Source organism: Protomyctophum parallelum (genome assembly GCF_964188405.1).
Source record: "Protomyctophum parallelum genome assembly, chromosome: 8".
NCBI classification, from domain to species: domain Eukaryota; kingdom Metazoa; phylum Chordata; class Actinopteri; order Myctophiformes; family Myctophidae; genus Protomyctophum; species Protomyctophum parallelum.
This window is the reverse complement of record NC_139703.1, coordinates 34481646-34495862: the sequence shown is the minus strand read 5'-3', so window position 1 is coordinate 34495862 and position 14217 is coordinate 34481646. Positions and strand designations below refer to the sequence as shown.

The following is a 14217-nucleotide window of genomic DNA, read 5'->3' as shown; positions in this document are numbered from 1 at the left end:
TTGGACTTGTGGTACACAACTTGATTATTTATTGATTTTCTTTCTTTCTTTCTTTCTTTCTTTCTTTCTTTCTTTCTTTCTTTCTTTCTTTCTTTCTTTCTTTCTTTCTGTCTCCACAGAGAGAAAACACACACAGCTGACTAAATAAAGTGTCAGCCAGCTAGATGAAAAGCGCAGTGTGCCTGTGTGTGTATCTCTGTGTCTGTGTTAATGAATGAGTGAGTGTTCAGCTGTTTGTGTGTTTATGTGTTCATAAAATGCATCTGTGTGTATTTACAGTTTAAGATGGCAAGTGTTAGCCTGTCTCCAGCCCCTGAATCACTAGCCACGCCCATTCAAAATGTATGAGGTCTGGTGACTGTATGGCAGCCTCGGTGACCAGGCCTCATGTATGAGGTCTGGTGACTGTATGTCAGCAGACCTCATGTATGAGGTCTGGTGACTATATGTCACCAGACCTCATACATGAGGTCTGGTGACTGTATGTCATCAGACCTCATGTATGAGGTCTGGTGACTGTATGGCAGCAGACCTCATGTATGAGGTCTGGTGACTGTATGGCAGCAGACCTCATGTATGAGGTCTGGTGACTGTATGGCAGCAGACCTCATGTATGAGGTCTGGTGACTGTATGTCACCAGACCTCATGTATGAGGTCTGGTGACTGTATGTCAGCAGACCTCATGTATGAGGTCTGGTGACTGTATGTCACCAGACCTCATGTATGAGGTCTGGTGACTGTATGTCACCAGACCTCATGTATGAGGTCTGGTGACTGTATGGCAGCAGACCTCATACATGAGGTCTGGTGACTGTATGTCATCAGACCTCATGTATGAGGTCTGGTGACTGTATGTCACCAGACCTCATGTATGAGGTCTGGTGACTGTATGTCAGCAGACCTCATGTATGAGGTCTGGTGACTGTATGTCACCAGACCTCATGTATGAGGTCTGGTGACTGTATGGCAGCAGACCTCATGTATGAGGTCTGGTGACTGTATGTCAGCAGACCTCATACATGAGGTCTGGTGACTGTATGTCACCAGACCTCATACATGAGGTCTGGTGACTGTATGTCAGCAGACCTCATGTATGAGGTCTGCTGACTGTATGTCACCAGACCTCATGTATGAGGTCTGGTGACTGTATGTCACCAGACCTCATACATGAGGTCTGGTGACTGTATGTCATCAGACCTCATGTATGAGGTCTGGTGACTGTATGTCAGCAGACCTCATACATGAGGTCTGCTATTGGCTACGGCCAATCAGCGCCGTTTCAACTTGATGAACAAACATGGCTTCCCCCACTGTAGTAACTTGCGAACGTGCCAATATGGCAATATCACCCTATGATAAATAGTTTCTTTACAGAAATTAGGGGTTTTAGAAACATCATATTTTACTGTGTTTGTTTACATGCTAGTAGCGCTCGTTGACTGTGTTTGTGGTTAGCAACCAGGTTAGCCACCAAAGTCTGCCGCGTTGGCAACGCCCATCCCAGAAACTGTTGCTGTGGGAAGGGCTTTCAGTCTGAATAATGAAGTGAAACTAAATTAAAATTGAGTGTCAGGCTAGGTAAGTGTGTGTCTAAATATGAATCTGTTTTGTTTGTGCGTGCGTGTTTGCAAAGTGAAACTAAATGAAAATTGAGGATGAGTGTCAGGCTAGGTAAGTGTGTGTCTAAATATGAATGTGTTTTGTTTGTGCGTGCGTGCGTGCGTGCGTGCGTCACTACCACTACTGATGAGTTTTCTACCTGGGGCATAATAGAATAGTCATCCATCCATAGCCCCACAAGATAATGTGCTGTTCTGTTGGGCTGATAAATTAGATGACAAAGCTGTCATGGTTTTTTAACAGTAGAATAGTGACATGTGTTTAACAAAACACATGCCAGAAAAGCAAACACAATAAGAAAAAGTGCCCCTCGGGGCACAGGTCTCCACCAGGGCAGGTCAGGTTGTGGCCTCCAGGTGGCGCTATAATAGGCTAATGTGAAAAGGGTGACATTTCTTCTTGCCTTGGATGGCAATTGGATGATTTGAGGCATTCTGTTCCAAAAATGTGTTTTGCAAAAATCCACCTGTTGGTGGCGCTATAACAGGCCAATGTGAAAAGGGTGGGTTATATTCCTCAGCCTAGTAGGAAAGTCTGTGAAAGATTTCACTTCAATTGCAGGCTGTTTGTTCAAAACGGGCCAATCCTGTAAACAAGCCAATGTTAGCCAATTAGGATGGAATCTGAAAATGTGATTTTCAAAAATCGGCCTCCTGGTGGCGCTATAACAGGCCGTTCCGGAAGATTTAGGGCAGAGGTTCATCGTTGGAAGGGAGTGTGTGTGCAAAATGTGGTATCGACCAGTTAACAGTGCACACACACACACACACACACCCACCCACACACACACACACACACACACACACAGACTCATACACACACGGACGGAGTGCAAAACATACTCTCTCCCCATGCATTCGGCCTGGTGGAGACAATAACCAAACAGCAAATGCCACATTTGTTTTTATGTTGTATAATAATGTATAATGCATAATCTTATATATACCGCAGAGTGTATACTGTATGTATATTATATGGTGTGCGTGTGTGTGTGTGTGTGTGTGTGTGTGTGTGTGTGTGTGTGCGTGCGTGCGTGCATGTGTGTGAGAGATCAACAAGCAAATCCATCAGCAGATCTAGTCTATCTATCATCGTCAAACTGTTTTAGTTAGAGTGAAGCAGAGTTGCGTGAAAACAAAGTGACTTCAAAGTCATAGTGTTATTTGAGTGACAATGACTTCAACAGATAAACACACTGACAGACTGTACTGGAAGACATGTCCGCACACACAGGTGTGTCCTTGTGTGTCCATGTGTGTGTGTGTGTGTGTGTACAGTATGTGTGCGTGCGTGCGTGTGTGCATGCGTGTGTGTGTGTGTGTGTGTGTGTGTGTGCGCGCGCATGTGTGCGCGTGTGTATGTACGTACCTTGTAGGACTGAGGCTGATTGGCCCATGGCGGCCAGGCCCTGTTGTTGCATTGACAACTGATGTAGCTTAGCCAACTTAACCAAGAGACAGAGAGAGAGAGAGAGAGAATTATTGTGTTTGTATATTAAACATAAATAAATAGTTTGGAATCATTAAGGTTAAATTATATTATCACACTGCATTCAACAATGCAGTGTAATAATATAATTTAACCTTAATGCATAATGCATTCCGTTTATTCAAACAGCGAAGACTCATTGTACATATACCTTAAACTGTATAGTAGATCCTTACATCCTGTAAAATAGCAGCTCCACCAGTACAATATCAATGTTCAAAATATTAGAGTATATGTCAAGTTCTCACCTCTGAATGTGGAATGCCGTATTGGCTCTGAACAGCATATGCCTAGGGAAAGAAAACAAGTAAAACTTGGTTAACTGCGAGTATATTGACGGTTTGATCTAATCACCAAATAGGTTAAAAATTTGACCATTGACACATTCTGGGAGATCTCAGACAAGCTGTGTGAAATCATCCAAATCAGTATTTGAAACAACTTTGAACTGAGAAACGGCACTTTACATAAAGTACAAGCAAGTTCTACATCCAAGTCTGACTCAAGAGACTTGTGTTGCATTGTAGGCAAATTCTGTAGCCTTTCTGTAACCTTCTTCTAATGTCTTTGCACTGTACCGTCTAATAATAAAGACTGCCTTTAAAAATGCATACCTCCACAAAACCAAAAGACAAGCAATTTTACGCTATTCTACCCTCTGTATGTAAAATGCATCTTAACCCATTTAGACCTCAGGCATATTTTAAAAACGCCTTCTGAAAAACGTCTAATATTTATTACAAAATTACCAAAAATGTATGTTGCTAAACTTGCTATATACTGTACATAGCAACAACAACCCCAGAAAGGCCTTCCCGGATTGAAAGGTATTATGTATAGGGGATCCGGGTCTAATATTCTTTTCACGTAGAAACTTATCAGACATCTCAGACCCCACAGTTTTATGTTGTTAGGATTCCATTGTTTGTGTACATTTTATTTTGTATTCCTCCTTCACCATAAAGACAGGAATTGTTACACCAGGGAGATCTAAGTTTCGTGAGAACTTATCCTCGACAGAATGTGAACCCTATCACCTCTTATTGGCAGAATCGATGCCACTTTATATAAACATATTGATGCATATTGTGGAGATTGTGGTGGTCTTTGAGGGATTTTGAGCCCAAATCCCTAGTCAACTTCAAAGAGAATGAAACGAACAGTTCCGTAGACAGTGAGGCCTGTGTAAGCGTGCACAGGATAAAGAGTGTGTGGGAGATAGTTGGCTCCATTTTCGTCACCGCTAAAGCCCTTATCCCTAAACTTCTCCTTCTTTTTTTTACAATTTAGCTAAACATTTTTGAATAGTTAAAATGGCCAGTCTACAAGCTCACAACGTGTCAATGTAGATTGGCTAGTTGAACTATTCAAAAATGTTTTTACAAATAGTAAAAAAGGCAAAGAAGTTTAGGGATAAGGGGTTTAGCGGTGACGAAAATGGAGCCCAGTGTCTGTGGGCCTGCGCTTGTGTCCTGTGTTGCCATGTCCGCTTCTTTTTCAATAAAGTTCTGTGGAAATTTGTGGATAGCAGTTTTTGGGGCTTGTTTCTAAAGTGTAGTTGCTCATTTGAGCTTGCTTCCAATATCTTCATTTGTTATTTAAACCAGTGATTCTCAAATACTTTCATGTTATGGACCCCCATAACTTGTTTTGTGCCAGGGAGCCCTGTACCAAATTTGTGTTTCAAGACATTTTGAAAATAGCAGATCTACAAGCACACAACGCTCGCAGCACTTTTAAGATATGTGTGAATTGAGACTTGCTGCAGTTCGCGGCACCACAGACCCTGTACCTCTGACTCCTGATGGTAATTCAAGGATATACACAGTGCTCTGTGATCAGGAGATCATAAAACAGAGTCAGACAGCTGACAAGTAGAAGTCAACAAAGAGTTAGGAGCTCCCCTGCATACGATAATAAGTCAAGAGAAAACCATCTACTGCATCAGCTAGATACTGTAGCTCAACGTCAAAGGCAATACTGTCTTGTTATCCTTGTTATGGTGTTGTGGACACTTAAACGACCCAAGCGTAATTCAGAGATATGAACATTACTTAGTGTTTATCATCTCGAAATAAACTTTTCTGGCACTCAGCTACCCTTGATATTCTTTGAACACACATAGATACAGGTACAGGTTCAGCGTGTTGTCAAATCTGCAAATACTTTGTAGTGTCAAATAACCAAGATATCACCATTGCAATTCTCCAGTAAATTAGCCCTAAATATTTGTTTTTCGAGAGTGATGTCTCTGTAGCTGAAAGAATATCTTATTGAACTTTGCTGTGTGAGAACAGTATGGTCTCATTTTATCCTTTGTTCTGCAGATATTCCAGTAGTTATTCATGATGAGGGAGGTATTGAACATACCAGCATAAAACAGTGCATTCAGGCTGAACGATAATGAATTAATTATTAATAAATAGCACTTCTAAATATTCATTAGTGACTTAATATAGCTGGAGAATTGACAATGGAAAGGTACTAGAGACATATGTAACAGAGTTGGCAAATTCTAGGTTGAGGTTTGCTAGGGGTGCATTTATATACAGTAGATACTATAACATATTATATACTACAGTATCTACTGTATATAAATGCCATTGTTGGGCAGTCCAGTTCATATTCATCTTTGTAGGGTTTTTTTTGTGTAAACTAATGCCATACTTTGTCGTACAAGCATGTCGTTCAAAAGTAGGGAAAATAGCCGGGGAGCTGTCGGCCTAGTCAAGTCAAGTCAGAAGTGTTTTGAAATACTGTATGTCAATATCAAACTAATTAGAACAAGTTACTTAATCTGTTCAATCACAGTTCAATCACATAACTTTCATTGTGTGTACACTATAATGTTGTAGAAGCAAATGTTTATTGTAATTATTTGAGACAAAGTCCATACTGAAGAGCATGAAAGCAATAAGCATAGGTTTTGACAGCACCCAAATTTCACCATCTCATCGGATCTATCTCAGATCTACAACTGGCAAAGTATCGGCAACAGTAATAAAAGAAAAAAAAAAGGAAAATGGATCAGTCAAAGCCTACTGTTTCCCACTCTCGCTGTGCCCATCTCCTCATATTACCTCCTTCGATATCCCTCTTTACTGTCATCATTATACTGTACGTCCCTTGTTCTCCACAGATGCTACAGTAGGTTTGATATCTACCGGCTATCCTGGTCACTTTATCGCACTGAATTAACGGAACTTGGCACTTCTACTTACTGACTATAGAGTTCATGGCCCTCATTTATCAATTGAGTGTAAAATCTGCCCCAAATTCGAGTGTAGGTTTTGTAGTACACTCACGTCGCCACGGCATTTATAAAGCGATCGCAAACAGCTGATCCTTCCTTAATTTCATTCCTAGCAGTGATAAATGTGACGGCTGAAATCAATCTGGCACGCCCTATGAAATCAAGCCGCGCCCTCGTTTTTGCGACATGCACTGCAATACGACCAAACAACGCATGGAAACCATATAAAAAAGTTTCCCCCGCTTGCCTTGATGCCCACCTCACCCCCCCCCCCCCCCCCCCTCATACACACACAAGACGCACACACACACACACGCAACTTGCAAGCCCAAATGGTGTGTTGTATCTTAAATAAATAAAGAACGAACACCCGCATGAATTAAATAAAGCTGTAGGCCTACCCTGTCTGTTTCCCTCTCACCTCGCTTGCCTTGCTGTCATGTCCACGCACGCACGCACGCACGCATGCACCTCAAGGCTACATGACACATCGCATCGCCATGAATGGAATACGTTTGTAGGCTAGGCCTATATTAATTTTACCCATTCGTGCGCAGTGCACGGCGAAGGCGATCAGTGAGACTGTGCACTGCTGTGATAAGTGCTGTGGGTGAGTGATGCCTGTCCTGACGACATGCCTGCCATGTCGTCAAGGCAGTCATAATCAACGTTTATGGAGTGATTTGATCATTGATGAACGAATCATAAACATATGGATGAAGGCTTGCACGCCACGGTCCCGTCCTCCCGACTCCCGAAAATGATCTCGCTTTTATCTGAACTGTCAAAGCACTTATTTAAATGGTGAATGATTAAGCCCCTTACGCCTATAGCCTACAAATGCAAATAGGCAAGCTGTATGCTTGTCATTGTCACTTGGAAATAAAGGCGTGCAGTCCATTTATGCCTAAATATTTTTTTTATAATATCAGTGATTATATAGGCATCTGATGTCACACTCATGCGCTCCCAAATCATCTCACAAGTGCGCTCGCATTGTTTAACAAGGCCAGTAAAGCACTGTTTGATTAAGCACAAACTAATACATTGTAAACATGTTATATTGTTTTTAATTGCGCAATTTTAATTGCTTGTAAAGTTGGAAATCTCTCTTTCTTTTTCTTTTTTTTACATGTATATACATACAGTTTTATATTAACATTTTAGGAGTGAATACATATGCTTGGATGCCTGTGACAGCATGTCAGCAGTTCAGACAATGCTGCTCCGCTTTTCTACGAGAGAAAAACAGCTGAGGGCAAAGCCTACGACAGCTCCCGACCCGACATGATTTTTGTCCTGGCTCACGTTCAAGTTCAAGGTTTTGCGGAAATGGTAAATGCCGAAAATTGCGGTAATTCCCGGCGTGAACCCATATTTTGGCGTACGCCGAGTTGATAAATGAGGGCCCATGACTCCGATCTTTGCACTTTGCAAGGCACTAAATCCAATGTGTTTACACAGGACTTACAAATGTAGGTCTCCAAAGACAAATTTGAAAGGCCAGACCAATAATTGTGATTTAACATGAGTGCATGATCTGACCTCCTCTGTGATGATATACTGCTTGTACCAGGATAATTAATCACACTGTCCCCAAACAGCGCAGGCAATACAGGTGAGAGATCAATAAGGACACATCTGCTTGCACCACTGAATTTCAGGTGCAGGTGCTATATGAAACAAACGCACGCACTCACGCACACACGCATACACACACGCACGCATACACGACACGGCACGGCTAAATAAGGAAGTAGGTAGATGAGTGAATCAATATGATCACATGGAAACACGATATGATACGATTCTTTTAAAAGGCATAATCTGAGTAGTCTGATAAGCAGGTGAAGTTAGAAATATGCTTGTGTACTGTAGTATTCGTCAAACAAAGTCAGAGGGAGAACAGTGCCTGCCTCTTAGTTCAGTCCCCTAGCATCACTAGCAATGATGTTGTTACAGTATACAGTTAAAGTCACCATCATGTACTGTGGTGGTGCCTAAACTTCGCCTTTAACTTTGGGCCTTTGTACAATATACTGTAGACATTTTAAAGGCATGTCTTCTTACAGAGGTCAGAGGGGATGACACATGCATTGTTGCATTTCTGTTCCATGGTCGAGCCTACAGTAGTTAAGCTACAATTGTCTCCTGATGTTCTTGTTTCTGAATAGACCTCTGGCAGCACTTCTTTGTCTGCTCAATTGATATTTTTTCCTGAGATGTTCTATTACAATGTACAAATGAGTAATTTAGAAGATATCCGATATTCAAGGACCACGACCAGAGTACGTAAAGACCAGAGTAATCATGGACCGTCATCAACATGACAAGAGGACAATGCAGTGCTTCAAAGAAACTAGGATTCCAGGTATAAACATGTAACGTAAATAAAAATACATTGCATGGATGCACCTGGGACGTATCCTCAGTGATGTATCCTGAGGTCTATCAAAATCATACCCCTCACTCAGGCGACCCAGCCGGGGTTAATCAAATCCCGACTTACGTCCCAGTAGCTACCCTCGATCAGTCCATCAGGGAATGAGCAAGGCCACACAATCCGTTGCTCCGGAACTACTCTGCCGGGACTGGGAGAACCAGATTCAGATTAAATAACATTCTTAGCATTTGTGGTGAGCCAACATGGCAACATGTCACTATGCATCATCAACATCCGTCAGGATCTCCAGTTGAACGCTAAAGATTTCCTGTCCAAACTACTTATATGGGCAACAAAATAATGTCAAACTGTAGCATTCTAACAAAGTGCGCTGAAGCCAAAAACCATCCTTGATCAGATCCCTCTTGGCTCAGCAACAATAATAAATAATAATAATAATAAACTTTATTTGTATAGCACCTTTCATACATAAATGCAGCTCAAAGTGCTTCACAGGGCAGGACACAAAAATATAATACAATAAAACACAAGTAGTTAAAATGATAGAACAACTCTTCATATCATGCGAGGAGTGAAAGAGAGCAGAAGACAATAATGGTAAAGTGCTGTAGATGGAGACACTGCGTTTATGGTAGGATAGTCCATAGTCCTCGTTTCCTGTGAGGTTGAGGACCAATTTCTACCACACAAAAATAAACAGGAAAAATCCCTCAGCAGAAGTACTGTTTGGGTAAGCTGCTCTATTGGGTGTGCAAAGGCAGGCTCCTGTCTACTTTTATCAACCGTTTGACTCAGCAGGCACACTCACACTGACTCCACACGCCACGGGAGTGGCTCTGCAGCCAGAACTGATGCAGTCTTCCTGTCTCTTCTTATTTCTCTCTGTGGCTTTCCTTCAGACATCTTTCCACACCTCCTCTCTCTCACTCCCTCCATCCCTTATCTCCCTCCCTCTTTCCCATCCCATTCCTCACTTGCTCTTTTCCTCTCTCTCCATATCGCTCAATTCTCCTCTCTCTCTCTCTCTCTCTCTCTCTCTCTCTCTCTCCTCTCTCCTTCTCTCTCTCTCTCTCTCTCTCTCTCTCTCTCTCTCTCTCTCTCTCTCTCTCTCTCTCTCTCTCTCTCTCTCTCTCTCTCTCTCTCTCTCTCTCTCTCTCTCTCTCTCTCTCTCTCTCTCTCTCTCTCTCTCTCTCTCTCTCTCTCTCTCTCTCTCTCTCTCTCTCTCTCTCTCTCTCTCTCTCTCTCTCTCTCTCTCTCTCTCTCTCGGCCTTGAGGTGTAGTAGTGAATACATTTATCTTATGTGACATCAGGGCCTTGAGGTGTGAGTAGTGAATGCATTGATCTTTATGTAACATCAGTGGCTGCCAGTGCTGACTGTACCTGTTGTTGGTAGTAGTCAGCGACCTATTCAACAAGTCCAAGCACCATCCGATGAAAGGAAAAGGGAAGAAATATTTATCAAGAGAGTGAATGTCTAAGTGGCTTTGTAAATAGGCTACACAGTGCAGTGTTCTGTGGGCGAATACATGAATACCTGTGGGAATGTAGGGCTATACCTTAATACTAGTGAGACATATTCAATGGAAGTACAAATTCAATTGGGTGGTCAAGGCATTGGTTGGTAATGGTATGCGACAGTGGCACTTTTAGAAATGTGGTTCCTTTCCCAGATAAGCAGTCTTCGCATTGATTTTATATTGTTGAAAGCGTATTGGCTAAAATGGATTTGGCAACTGCAGACCTGGGTCTGAAATGGAAGTAAAAAAAAGTCACTTGAGGACATTGCGACCACGGCATGTTAGCTAATGTCAAATAAGGAAAACAGAAACTGAGTAGACTTGTTTGTTGTCCATGTTTCAATAAGCATTTCCAAGTTTCATTCAACATTATGGTGACAGGAAAGAGAGGGACAACTATTCACCGTTATATAGCCTACCCAATTGTCATCAAGTGCAAAGTTGTTTTTTTATAGAGGTTGGATATCGGAAGATTTTAAATTAACTTGCCTTTTGTTTTTTGCCTTATTTGCCAATATTTGATTCTTATTGATTGCTTTTGTAGAGATATGTTCTCTTTGTATTGACTGGGTATGCTCCTTTGCACTTTACTGCACTTAGTTTCTATTACCTAAAGCACACTTACGTTAATACCTTTCCACTGTTTCCAAGTTGAGTCTTGGCAAACACAACACTGCACTTTTCTGAGTTATAAATAAAGATAAAGTACATCTGAATCTGAATCAATCATGATTTTTATGTGTTTTGGAGCGCTGCCATTACAAAGGTTTCACTGGACTTTTTGCAAGTCCGTTTGTTGTTCTTTCCTGAGCAGTCGTCATGAAGCGGATTTACGACGAGGTCGACCCAGAATGTGCTCCTAGTCGATACACAGAGTAAACTCGTCCATTTGTAACCGTGAGATAATTCATGATATCATAGACAGGGCTTTGGGTCCGTTCATTTGCCCTATGCATTCCATACCCTTTTCTCTCTATACTGTGTGTGTGTGTGTGTGTGTGTGTGTGTGTGTGTGTGTGTGTGTGTGTGTGTGTGTTGGGTTTTCTGAGCACCCCGACCTTTTCAGTGTGCAGAGGTCCTCATATACATGAATGAATCAGACAGAATCAACACTGTAAAAAAGAAATGTAACCAAATGGACCACTACAGGTCCCTTTGATTACATTTGTTATCTGTCACAGTTAAAGGTGGCGGTGTAATTGATTTTGCATTTGCTACAGCTAGACCCCACAAATACCATTCCATTTAGTCTTGCTACAGTTCCAATTTTGTCAGATAATTTTCTTTATCATTTTATCACTTCCAATGGCACAGCAGTATCCTTCATCCTGTATGGAATTCTCACTGATTGGATTAAATTGGTATCCTGACCTGAAAATGTATTTGCTGGAGAGAGTGGGGTCCCTTAATTGTTACTAAATAAACGTTCTATGGTTTCTATCCAAATACAGAGCTGTTTAACTCATATTGAGAAGAATATGAATGAATAAATCACTGTCTTATACACTGTGCACCACCTTTAAATTAACGCTAAATACAATTTGACTCCCTTATACTCACTTGTTGAAGGTCCACTCCTCCCTGCGTCACAGAGAACAAGGGATGAGAGCCAAAGTCAGATGCTTCGAACATCTGACAGGGGGGAGAGAAACAAGCACCAGTCAAACACCACCAGTGTTCATTTTGACAGTTAATTTTGATTTAGTTATAGTCATAGTCTTGTGAATAAAATTCCATTTAGTCTAAGCCATATCCGATATAACAGAGTAAATACCATACGATTTTAGACTTGTATTTTGGCAGGCCTTGATGGCCGACTAGCTGGAGTGTGACACCCACATGCAGCCAGTTATACAGGTTGTGTTAGGGATGAAACTTTTTTCTTCGTAGTTTTAGTCGACAAAATGTAAACTGAACACTACTGCAAGTCTGCACATATAAGCACAACCATGCTGCCCCACAGAGTCAAAGAGCTCCAACACTATGAAAAGTGAAACAAAGGGATACATATAAAAGTGTATCTCCTGTGCCACTAGCTGTGTTGCCAGTAGATAGATAGATAGATTATTATTACATATAGTTGTAGCCTTCACGGGTGTAATATTTTACTCATATGAGATAATAAACCATAGGTATAAACCTATCACTTTTAAAGCATGCACAAGGTAGTTGTTGTTTGTGTTTGTAAGAACAGAATGGAGCTCAATCTACTTATTCAGGCTTGTCCCAGCAGCAAATAATCTGATCTAGATGATCCAAAAAGGCACAGTTAATTACTGATTTTTTTTAAATGAGTTTATTATAGTTTTATACATCTTGAACCATAGTGTCCCTATTCTGGGCATGTACTGTAGGTAGGTAGGTAGGGTGTGTGACCATGTAGGGTGGTTATTAGACGGAATAAAAGGAGTGGGCCAAGGATCAATCCCAGGTGATCCCGGTCAACAACGTATATAGGGTTTAAGTATGGTTAAATACGAGTATGCCGTCCATTCTACTTTATACCTTTTCATAATTGAGGAAGAGAAGTAGAGAGGTGAGCTAAGAGGGTGAGTGCAACGGGTAGACAGACAGAAGGCACTGGTGGGGTTCCTATTTGGGTCAGGTTGGGGTCTCAGTGCTGTCTGCAGTGAAGTGTATTAGCACTAAGCCATGGCAAGCTCAGCAGGCCTTTCAATGGAGAGTGACTGTCAGCCGTGCTAGGCTAAGCTCCACAAACCCTCAGTGGTGGAAGAAGTACTGGACACTGAAGTTGTACTTAAGTAAAAGTAGCAATATCACAAAAAAAAACAAATACTCTGTTACAATCAAAAGGCCCGTCTAAACTAAGTACTGCACCCCTTAGTTTAGACAGTAATTGGTTTAGACTAGTCATTGGTTAGACCAGTCATTAGTCCTACAACTACAACCTATCTCAAACCCTCACCCTAACCCTAACCTCCCACGGGGCAGCACACCTAAACCTAACCTTAACCCATGTCTAACCAATGACTAAGTATGCACCCCGGTTAAGGTTAGGTTTAGGTGTGCTGCCCTGTGGGAGGTTAGGGTTAGGGTTTGAGATAGGTTGTAGGACTAATGACTGGTCTAACCAATGACTAGTCTAAACTAAGTACCTCAAAAAAGTACTTGAGTAAATGTACTTAGTTACTTTCCACTACTGCAAAGTGCAAACCCTGTTACCCCAAATAAGTGCACTGTCTGGGAGACACGGCATGATAAGTCAATACTAAAAAAAGAATACAGGTACAGTACACCACTCTCCCTGGGAAGCCCTTTTATTGCTTAAATTGACCAAAATTAAGCATACAAGCTCCCCTTCTGCCTGAAAACACAGGCCAAAGCATTTAAAATGGAGGGTTTGAACTTATCTTATAAATGGACAGAAGGGCCTTCCCCTCTAACACCCGCATTAATTTCTACTTGCAAAAAATAGATTTCAACCTTACTACTACTTTGTACTACTAGGACTGACACTAAAACATATGTTAAAAAAAATAAAAAAATAAAGTTTGATGGAAAATTTATAATAATTATATAATAATTATATAATAATATAAAAAAATAATAATTTACATTTGGGGGATATCTTTCACAATAATGAATAAAACATGTTCTAGACATTCTAATGATCACAAAAAAACATATATTACAATTATTTTACCTACTTTTATTAGGGTAAAGGTCAAAAGTCTTAGGTTAAAAAATGTTCAAAATCGCACAGAGTCCAGACATTTTTAATTTGTGTGAATTTCAGCCTCAGTGGGGGGTATTTATATGCAAATATCATGACCAATGTCATTGAAATGGCATTGCAATGAACATCACTGATGACATTTAGGTGAAAAAAGAACAGAAAAGAAATATAATAATTTAGTAATTAAATAAAATAAAATTGTTGCTAAAAAGCAACGCTGGGTGTTAGAGGGTTAA

General features: G+C 41.0%; 1 protein-coding gene across 3 annotated transcripts in view; it reads right to left on the bottom strand.

Annotated features, from left to right (window-relative positions):
* pcbp4 (poly(rC) binding protein 4) overlaps positions 1-14217 on the bottom strand; it is a 150909-nt gene that overhangs the window by 22893 nt on the left and 113799 nt on the right. For 2 of the 3 annotated variants that reach the window (XM_083771702.1, XM_083771703.1), the window contains exons 9-12: positions 11845-11916; positions 10148-10171; positions 3358-3399; positions 2990-3065 (exon numbers count right to left, since the gene is read on the bottom strand). In XM_083771702.1, coding sequence (XP_083627828.1) covers positions 2990-3065; positions 3358-3399; positions 10148-10171; positions 11845-11916 — 214 coding nt within the window. The remainder of the gene's footprint in view (positions 1-2989; positions 3066-3357; positions 3400-10147; positions 10172-11844; positions 11917-14217) is intronic. The other variant, XM_083771704.1, reaches the window with a different exon arrangement.